The sequence below is a fragment of the Danio aesculapii genome, chromosome 8 (assembly GCF_903798145.1).
Source record: "Danio aesculapii chromosome 8, fDanAes4.1, whole genome shotgun sequence".
Classification (NCBI taxonomy): domain Eukaryota; kingdom Metazoa; phylum Chordata; class Actinopteri; order Cypriniformes; family Danionidae; genus Danio; species Danio aesculapii.
In genome coordinates this window covers 22,746,502-22,757,833 of record NC_079442.1, presented here as the reverse complement: position 1 = coordinate 22,757,833, position 11,332 = coordinate 22,746,502, and the positions used below count along the sequence as shown (strand labels likewise).

The following is an 11,332-nucleotide window of genomic DNA, read 5'->3' as shown; positions in this document are numbered from 1 at the left end:
ACAAAACGTCAAACAATAAAATCTATAATATGCACTTTTACCAGAGATGTTCAAAAAGTTCTATTTCAGCTTTCAAGTATGTGCCTATATAGACATTTAATCTAAATAAATTCACTGGAGCAAGAGGTGTGGCTTCCCTATATTAACATGAACATATAGATCCTCTGTCCATGGTGCTGAAATCACAGATAGGAAGCAGCTTTTCCAAAGTAACTGTCCAGAGTCCTGAAAACCCATCCTCACTTCACAGAGAATCAAAATGCTTTTAAAAAACTTCACTAAAATTAAAATGATTAATTAATTAGAATGTTTCGTTATTATATAATAAATAGATATTATTATAGAATATTAATAGAATGTAATGTATATATTATTAATATTATTTTTTAAATTATTATTATACTAGCTAGGCATGGGCCGGTATAAAATTCTGATGGTATGATAACCTTACATAAAATATCATGGTTTCACAGTATTGTGATAACTGCTCTAAAATATGTTCTTTTAAATGTCTGGGTGAAAAAAAAATCCCCATTGAACACTATATTTTATTTTAAGAAACACTTAAAATATTTTGGAACCGTAAACATGTCAGGCTAAATAATTAAAATTAATCATTGATTTCTGCTATCTTTATTAGTTTCAAAAACACTGATATCTTTGGATATCTTTATTTTCTTTGGATATAAAGTAAGTCACTGCACTGTTCAGGTCTATAGCATGCTTGGATGTTGGTTTATAAGCGATTTGTTTTTTCAAATGTTTGCTGAATCATGGGCTAACCAATAGCTTTTGATGTGGATGGTCCTTTGCTGCTGGAGATACTGTTGCCCATGCATAACAAACGTATATACAGAAGAAACACTTTAACAGACCATTTTTAAAACCGTGATTTTCCAAACCGCAATAAACATTGAAACAGGTCATTGTCCCATCGTACACATCTTAAAACGATATATTTAGTCATGATTTTTGTAATGAATCTCCAAATGTGGTTAAATAATGTGACACTGGGGTAAAAATAATCTTTCTGACAATGCTTCAAAACAGGCCTGTAATGATGTAAATAGAGTATATAAATGCTGTTTAATATAAATATTATAATTTTATTATAGTAATCTATCAAAAGTATACAAAAAAAAAAACAATGGCACAAACACAACAGAAAGAAATCGATATTTGCAATTACATTGCAATTATATGACAATTAATCATCAATTCAACATGCATAATCGTGAGAGGCCTATACTGCAAAATCAGCCTTTAACTAAATTATTTTTGCAAACAAGTTATTTTATAAAATATATGAAAGGTAAAAAACCCTATATATCACATAATGTCCTATACAATGCATTATGTACAAGGACAGTCCTGCGGGATTTTGATGTGTGTTGCTGAAGGGCACCATGGTGACAGTTATGCATCTTCACCTGCAGAAGCTCTTTAATCACTGACAGCACCACCCACTGTCAATGATGCTCAGTCGAAGCCCCTCGCTTTCTTAAAACCAACACGAGCTCACGCCAAAGCCGTCTTTCCTCCCCATTCATCACTAAACAACATCCCGGAGCTGTCCCGTGCGTAAAGAACGTGCGCACCGGGAGAAACAGTTGATGGGTCAGGAGAAGTGACGAGGGAAAACACTGGGCGGATTACCAGGATTGGATGGCACAAGTGATGCAATCCCTGCATCCTCCGAACCCCCAACTGGATCGCGGATAACCTGGCCGGAGATTTTGCCTCACCGACAATTGTACCGTCACCGAGCGAGCAGCACTCTTTTAACAAGTGCCTCTTCATTAGGGTCGTGTTTGTCTCCACGCCCGTGGAATAACATCTAAACATCATCAACATCAATGGAAGGAGAGCCTGATGCCAATTGTTGAACGAGCTTTCCGGTGATGTAAGTGAATCAGCCACAATTATTTCTTCATGCATGTTTAATCGTGACCGTGATTAAAACGTTGATTTGGTTTCTTTCATGTGTTGCAGTGCAAGTGTGAAGCACGACCTTTGCTTTGAGGTGCACCCTGGAGAATTGCGTATATCGACTCGTTTTCGCGTCTCATTTTTTTAACTGAAACACACGGCTGCATCCTAGGTATTGGACAGTTTATCGGTTTCCCATTCTTCTTGGATATTTTTTCCTGGTGCAAAACCTCCGGAGGGATAATTCACCGTCGCATCCCTTTTAATCTTCACCATGAATTACCTGCGACGTCGACTATCGGACAGTAATTTCATGTCCAACTTGCCCAATGGCTACATGGGCGATCTCCAGCGGCCCGATCCGCCGCAGCAGAGCCCAGCCCCGGTGCTCTCGCCGGGCTCTCAGGAGAGGCGTCAACCCGCCCCCAGCCAGTCCACCGGCGCCGGCTTCTTCTCCTCCATTTCCAACGCCGTCAAACAGACCACCGCCGCGGCCGCCGCCACCTTCAACGAGGCCACCGAGAGAGGCATCGGCTCCGGCAGTGCTAAGATCCTCCTGGTCATTGACGACCAGCAGACCGACTGGTAAGTCGCATGATTAAGGAAATATGTGCTTTTTCAGTGGGCGTAAAGCCGGTTCACGAACAGATAACCGGAGCATTGGTGGTGTTTGTTTCACGTTTCTGCCTCACACCTGAGGTGCAGCTCGTGTTAATACAGGCCAAAAGGAGTCACTATATTAATGTCGTGACTCATTAGTCTGTGGGCCTTTTTTCTGGCACGCGCGCCCGTGTAGTTGTGGGTGTGCCCGCGCGTGTGTTTGTGCGCATTTCACTATTCAGCCTGGGCCGGTTAATGGAGAAGCAGCGAGACCCTACGGCAAATTTCCATTAGCCGTATAGTCCAGATTAAAAAGGATTGCTTTGTTGATTTCAATAGTAGACTTGCGCTGGTTGGAAAATAAGTAGTGGTTTGAAGTCTTTGAAATAACGATGTAGTTGAGGCTGTTTTGGAATTCTGAAAGGTGAATACAACTAGGATCAAATGTGCTATATTGTGTACTTAAAGAACTATATGCATTTCAATATGTATTATGACTATCAAAATTTCCAGTTTAAAAGGGTTAATAGATTGTCAGTTTATGGGCTCCTCAGAGAACTGTCCCTTTTTTCATGGATGCAACAACCTCTGAGGTTCTCCAGAGGTTTTCCTTGTTACAGGGATCTGAGGAACCCCACACTCTGCCTCAAGAAACTTTACCATATTAAAGTGTGTGATGTTGCTCTCACTTTTCCCATGAGGGCTAGTGACACATTTACTGGACTATTAACTTCACTGGAAAGAACATTTCATAAGCATTTGGTGGAAACATGTATATCCATCCACCAATCTATCTATCTATCTATCTATCTATCTATCTATCTATCTATCTATCTATCTATCTATCTATCTATCTATCTATCTATCTATCTATCTATCTATCTATCTATCTATCTATCTATCTATCTATCTATCTATCTATCTATCTATCCATCTATCTATCTATCTGAAAACATGAACCAATTAGAAATGCATTATTTTATACATCACCACCACTGTTTTGAAATGATTTTGTATCTCTGCACTTGTATCTCTGTAACAATACTTACAAAAGAACATTTGAGGTTAAAAAGGCACAATAGTCGCACATACATAAGATAAAATACATCATAAAGTCACATAGTTCCAGTTTGCAGACACTGAAAACTCCTAAGCCTCCCCTGCACAAAGAATTCATACTTGATGAAAATTTGAAATACACGATTTTCACACCATTTCAGTGTTGCATAATCTAGTTTGGATGCACTTTAAGTGTTTTTGTTAACTATGACTCACAAGAGTGCAAAATGATGTTCTTTCTTTTGGGTCTTTCTTCCCTTCAGGGCAAAGGTGTTCAAAGGCAAGAAGGTTCATGGTGAATTTGACATCAAAGTAGAACAGGTGGGAGTTTTTCTTTATTCTTCTAAACCTGCATGGCAGTACATCTTAACAGTGTGTTTGTGTAATGAATTAAATGTCAGCAAAACGTTCACTGGATAGATAATTCTGCTGTAAGTCTTAAAGGAAATTGCAAGAGCTTTTGCTGTTTCTTCAGTGCCAATTATTTTCATGTTTGTAAAATGCCGCTAGTTTAATGAAATGCAAGATGTAATCTATTCTAGACGAGGATAAAAGAAAATGAATCTGTTTGTCAATAAAAACTATCCTTTAATATAATTAGTCACGCACAAAGCAGACTTAATAACAGCTTAACAATAAGCCCAAAGTACTTTCTACCAGAAGAAATATTTTGCTATTGAACAACTGCTTGTTTGGTTAGAGTTTTACATGTGAAACTATTAATCAGAACACCATAATCTACAGATTTAGAAGACTTTGGTGACATCCTGAAATACCAAACACAGAAAAACAAAATGCCTTTTTTAACAATTTCATTTTGTGTTCTGATTTTATGTCAGCAAAAATCCCTATAGTAGTTTATACACAGCCACACTGGCAACCCAGCAGGCCTCAGGTGCTGTTTTAACGTATATGCTCTAATGACATCACTTTACTGACGACATGCATTGATCCATTCATTCCATTTGCTGATTTCTATTGATTTTTAAGGCTGATTTTTCTGAGGTGAATCTGGTGGCTCACGCAACAGGAAGCTATAGTGTGGATATTGAAGCCATCCGGGGTGGCAACAAAATCACAAAGTAGGTTTAACATCTGGTTTACAACTCTTCTAGAATGTTTTCCCCATTTCACAGATGATTAATAAATTCAGCAGCTAATTATGCAAATGTAAAATTGGTGTGAAGATAATTAAAGAATATTATGATAATATTATAATATTTAAATCATGATTTAATCAAAAAAAATAGATAGATAGATAGATGGATGGATGGATGGATGGATGGATGGATGGATGGATGGATGGATGGATGGATGGATGGATGGATGGATGGATGGATAGATAGATATAATTTACTGATGATTGTATTTGATGAATTCTCTGGTCATTTAGGTGTATCAAGCCAGATTTTGTGCTGGTGCGACAGCATGCGTTCAGTATGGCTAAGAACGGCGACCACAGGAACATTGTGATTGGACTTCAGTATGCTGGTCTGCCAAGTGTCAACTCCCTTCACTCAGTCTACAACTTCTGTGACAAACCATGGGTGGTGAGCATTACACACATCAGCAAATACTGAGAATGTTTTGCTATCCAATATTAGTATGTATTCTCATATTTTTGAGAATGATATAATAAATAAAGAGGGATAGGAGGGTGACAAGGCCTTTATATGATTCACAAGATTCAAATTGGATCAGATTTTATCAGATTTTTGTTGTGTTTCAGAATTCATTCTAACAAATCCCCTGTGTCCTTCTTTGTTTTAAAATCTGTTTCCAGTAGTGTTGCACAATTAAAGGCGATTGTCATTCGCATTTGTAAGTAAAGCCGGTTCTGTAATCAGTAGTAAATCTCCACTGCGTGGTTTCAGATGAAGCAGCATTTATTATACAGTAATTTGTACACATAATTAGTTTTTCCTATGAAAGTCACTAGCTACGTTTCCATCCACCAATTTTTATGCACATTTTGGATATGCGAATAAAAATTGGTAGATAAAACGTCAAGATTCGCATAAATTTTGAAAATGCGCATAAAAACATAAATGAGTGGGGTAAACTGTTTATTTGATAAGAAAAGATGCACATAAACTACAATGGAAACACTTTTACCGAACAAATTCCAGTATGCGTATTAAAAAAGGTCATGTGATTTTGTTATAAGAGATCATGTGATGATAAAAATGAGCGTGAATGGATAAACCAGCAGAGAGAGCACATTGTTAAACATATGAAATGTTGTTTTGATCATTATAAAATGCCGTAACCATTTCAGTATTAGTGTTATTATTATATTATTATTGCCTCTAAAACTGTCAAGAGCTTCTGCGCTCAGCGACTCACGCCTTCAAACGCCACCATGTGTTCAGTGCATGTCGGCATTGTCTTTCGAGGCGCAAGTAATTTATTAAATAAAGAAAAGATTCACACAGCTTCTCCTACCACAGCAAATTTCGTTTTTACTGTTGATATTTGGCGCCAGTTAATCAGGAAATGCCTATTTAGTTATTTTTGACTCGTTGGATGGAAATGCTACTTTATTTGCTTGTCTTTTATGCAATATTCCAGTTTTGCGCATAAATTTAATTGCTATTTTTGCATAAAAACATAGTTAATGATTACAGGTTTTTCAGCTTTCTTTAAAATATGTTTTTGTGTTCAACCTAAGAAAGAAATGGGTAAGTTTTAATTTTTGGGTGAACTATCCCTTTATTAAAGCAGAAGATTTAATTGTGCAATAATGAAATTAAAGATAATCATGTTTGCGTGGCTTCTCAGTGAAATAGTACTCTGTGTTGCTGTTGCTTATGAAAGCATGTAAAAATGTAACATTTAATAACACATTTTTACTCTAAGTGAAGTTTATTTCTAAACTAATTTCGAGAGGATCACGTGCTAATGATTGCTTGCAGCTGGCCCCGCATTATCCAATTTATCATTCACTAATCAGGCAACTCCTAAGCCACTATAAATGGCCTAGGTTTGAAGAATCCCCTCTTCCACCCCCACTCCTCCTCCTTTCCTAGATGGGTGGCACGGTGGCCCAGTGGTTAGCACTGTTGCCTCACAGCACGAAGGTCACTGGCTCTGATCATTACCAAACCAGCTGACGTTTTTGTGCGGAGTTTGCAGGTTCTCCCCATGCTCACGTGGGTTTCCTCCCACCGTCCAAAAACATGCAACTTATGTAAGTTAATTGACTAATCCAAATCAGCACCATAGACATGCATTTAGTAAGTAGTTATCTCATAAGAGCAATCACTATCTGTTTATTAGTTTCTACAGAAGGGGAGTTCTCGAGTTCTACCTGAGCTCAAACTCCCCTCTTGCCTTGCACCGGGAGGGAGCCCCGGGCTCGAGGATCTTTTGAGCTCAGCACTCTCTCCCGGGACAGCATGCCAAACAAGCTTTATAATCAATCATCAGCTAAGTGTGAACTCTTGAAACTCGCTTTAAATCTTGAGGCAGGTGTTTGAAATAAATCATTCTGCGAATGATCTTCTTATATTAGAATAATACGAAATCAATAAAAACAGTTAAAGCTTCTGTTTGTTCAATAATCACTGTAGGAATTTCTTGGGTTTTTTCTTCATAGTGTATTTGTAATTTTACATGGAGATTTACTACTGCTCACAGAATTATCTGATTCCATTTTGATTTATTGTGCAGCCATAATATCGGGAAATTATGGTATTTCTGCATAGCTTGTACTTGTCAGCGTAAAAAATGCCTTCACCTTTCAACAAAACAAGGCAGCACATTCCAAACGTCATTCGTAGTTTCACCAGTTCAGTTTTAATTTATTCAAGTGTTTACATTTTCTCTACATTGGATGAGAAAAAAAGTTGAAACCACCCATTATAATTGAAGTTTCATTCAGATTGAGCTAAGTCAGTTCCATAGATGTGTTTACATTAAGGACTTTCAGTCCGATTGGGCTGTCAATCCAATTACTACTGGATTATTTGATTGCATGTAAATGTTGACAATGGTTTATTCTTGCTCTCGTTTAGAGAGGAATGCATAAATCGAGTCTTTGACTTAACTGAATTGCTTTCTTTAGTCAATTCTTTCTAATTTTTTAAACCAAGAAGGTTCACAATTGATTTGCAAGCCTGACGGAAAGCCTAGTAACTTGTTTCGATGCGAAAATAGTGCATTTTTATAGTAGCATACTAGCATTTAAGCAATATTGAATGTCCTTATTGGCCTTTCAAATAAAGAATGAAAAATATAATGATAAAGTTCTTTGTTCTGCAAGTCCACATCACAACTGTAGAGACAACGACATAAAGAAACACTATTTTTGGAATATTTTTTTCCTATCTAATGAGCAATTATAGAATTGACAGCCAGTCAGAATTCATATATCCTTCATCCACATTACATTTTAAAGCACAATCATAATATAACATAACTTGTAATAGGAGTTTTGAAAAACTTTGCCTTTTGTAAACACAATGCACAATGTAATTAGGCTCATAATTGTAGTAATCATAATTGCATTAAACTATGTGTCATACACAGATTTTAATCACAATAAACATGCAATTAAAGATTAATCCCATTATTACCAGTTTGACTAAAGAGTACATGTGCTCAGATAGTCACAGATGGCGTGTGTTGTTCACAATTCCATGAACGAATTCTGTGACATTATTTAGAATTATCCATAGAAATTAGATCTGCATTTTTGGCACTGTAAGTAGAGCAGTGTGAATAATGGCGGTAAAAATGACCACACTTCTTAGCAAATGTAGATTAATAAAGCAGATTAATAAAAGCTACATGTAAGCGTGAGTGAAAAGGTTTGCTCATGTCATGTAAACATCTTAGTGCAATTGAACTCTTTGATTATTGAAAATAAATGCATTATTGGTGTTGCACATACAGTATAAAAACGCTGTATGCATGCTACATCAGTAATTGACAAAGCTGCTTTGTAAAGTAATCAATACTTGCCTGTGCACAGTCTGCCATTGATGTTGTGGCTGAACATTTAGTAATTTACAGATATTACAATGGTTTCTCTTTTAAAATCTTGAAATCTGTATTCATTTGAATTTTCATGTTGTTTGAATATTTAACCAATTCCATGCGTGTTCAATAAAAAAGGTCAGGAAAGGTTTTTCTTCAAGGTTTAGCATATTAGCAATTTTTTGGCTACATAGTGAATAATTCGATTCACAGAATACTGTTTTCCTCGATGCAATGCAAGAGTTGGCAGCTGATATTAGCAGGTGGAGTTTAGTGAAATCAGTCTTTTGTCAATGATTCTCCAGTCCTCTATTGGCCGCATCCATCCATACATCCTCTTTTTCTACTAATTCTCTGCACAATGTCAAAAAGCACAAGACTTCTAACTGCAAATTCTGTGCAAATTTTTTTTTGACAAGCTTCATCTACTTCTGCAAAAATACTTCATTAGTATGCAAAACATATCACATTTGAGAAGAAGTTCACTTCATATATTACCTTTAAGCAATACAAATACAATTGTTTAATGAAAGTAAAAGAGACAATATGTTTAAAAATTCCTTTGTAATACCTTTTTCCCAACAAGGTGATTGTCATGAAACGACCACAATCCACCCCACAAATTATTATGATAAAAGTGTTAATTTTTTTATCATAAAAATGTTTAGGTTTTGACTTTAAATATGCAGAGATAAAAAAAACCACATGTGGTCTGATTAATAAAAGGACTAAGCTGAAAAGAAAATGAAAACAAGACAGAGAAAAAAAACAACACAGGTTTTATGTCATTTTAGAAAGTTTATTGCTGCTTTATTTAGATTTGCTGATATTCAGTAATATCATAAAATGCACAATATTATTATCGCACTTTAATATATCGTAAATAATTATTATTTAAAAATTTAGAATGCCTTTTAAGAATATTCAGTCGTTATCTGTTAATTCCTAATAAAACATCATAATTGTTTTAATAAATGCAGTTATCAACAAAAATTAAGTTATATATATATCTTTTACTATTGAACTAGTAACTGTAATAAATATGGTTATTTCTAACTGTTGATTTTAACGCATTAACTAAAGTTAATCGATCTTAGTAAAAAGAGTTACCTATTATACTTTATCATTCTTTTGAATAACATATTTTAAACATTTGTTTACTCTGAACATTTATTTACAATAAAGCAGAGATGCCCATTCTAGGGCCCGCCAACCAATAAGAGAAGAGATGGAGAAATGATGAGGAAAGTTGGGGCAAATCCTGCAACCAGAGATCATCACTTCTAATTTAACATAAACTTTTGTTTGTTTGTTTGTTTGTTTAATTGCTGAGCTACATATATAAATATTTTTTTCAATTAAATGTGAATTAATCAGATTTTTTAAAGAGTCATGAAACCCTAAAACACATTTCTTTAAAGATGTTAACAGATTATATATCTGATATGTGAAAACATATATATGTATATTTATATAAAAATATATACATATGTTTTCACATATCAGATATATAATTGATCACACCAATTATTTTGGTGTGATCTTTTCTTTTTTCTTTTTTGTTAAGCAAAGTACGTAGAAAAAGATGTTTATTTTTAATGTATAAATTTGGTATATTGTTAATTTACTCATTATACAGTTGAAGTCAGAATTATTAGCCCACCTGTCTATTTTTTTCCAATTTCTGTTTAATGGAGACAAGAGTTTTTTAACACATTTCTAAACATAGTTATAATAACTAATTTCTAATACCTGATTTATTGGTTAATTAGGTTAACTAGGCAGGATAGGGTAATTAGGCAAGTTATTGTATAACGATGGTTTGTTCTGTAGACTATCAAAAAAATATATAGCTTAAAGGGGCTGATAATTTTGACCTTAAAATGGTTTTTAAAAAAATTATAGGCTGCTTTTATTCTAGCCAAAACAAAACAAATAAGACTTTCTCCAAAAGAAAAAATATTATCAGACATACTGTGAAAATTTTCTTGCTCTGTTAAACATCATTTGGGAAATATTTAAAAAAAGAAAAACAATTAATAATTCTAATAATTCTGACTTCAACTGTATATGGATTTTTTTTTATTCATAAACAAAAATGGACAGTGCAAACACCTAATTTTACTCACTTTAAAACAGAAATAGGTCATAACCTGTGAAACAAGAAATACCAAAGCAAAAAGAACTGTTAATTATCTTAAAGCCTTAAATCTTCTCTTTAAATAATTGAATAATTTTTTTTCGTTTTTTTTTTAATTTGTAATTATTTTGATATCAATTTAATGTTATGTTATTGCCTTGGATGTTCTGTTTTCTAAAATTGCAAAAAAATATATATATATGTGTGGCACGTTGCTAAAACACTTTTAGGGCACATTGTGGTATAAATAAGATTGTTTATGGTTTTATTGTAAGAAGTACATTATAAAATATATATAATTATTAATATGATTCAAGTATTTTTTCTATATATTTCAAGTATTATTAAATTAGGAAGTTATCATGGCAACTTTAATGTAATGCAGTTTAAGATATATTCAGCTTCGGCCCACCACCCTCAATCAAGTTTGTTTTTCGACCCTTCATAAGAAAAAGTTTGGGCACCCCTGCAATAAAGCAACACAAACACACACTTATATCTGTTTAAGCAACTTTTTCTGCAGCTTAGATCAATAATGCAATAATACTGGATAAAAGCTTTTTAAAATATTTGATACCATCACAAGCTTAGCATGAGCCTAGAATTATTTCTTAAACATGAATC

At 34.5% G+C, this 11,332-nt stretch overlaps 1 protein-coding gene across 2 annotated transcripts in view; it reads left to right on the top strand.

Annotated features, from left to right (window-relative positions):
* The first annotated feature begins 1,466 nt into the window (after window positions 1-1,466).
* Window positions 1,467-11,332, top strand: part of syn1 (synapsin I) — a 28,825-nt gene continuing 18,959 nt past the window's right edge. For both annotated transcript variants that reach the window (XM_056463429.1, XM_056463428.1), the window contains exons 1-5: window positions 1,467-1,903; window positions 1,993-2,514; window positions 3,852-3,909; window positions 4,579-4,670; window positions 4,982-5,138. In XM_056463429.1, coding sequence (XP_056319404.1) covers window positions 2,204-2,514; window positions 3,852-3,909; window positions 4,579-4,670; window positions 4,982-5,138 — 618 coding nt within the window. In that variant the 5' untranslated portion in view covers window positions 1,467-1,903; window positions 1,993-2,203. The remainder of the gene's footprint in view (window positions 1,904-1,992; window positions 2,515-3,851; window positions 3,910-4,578; window positions 4,671-4,981; window positions 5,139-11,332) is intronic.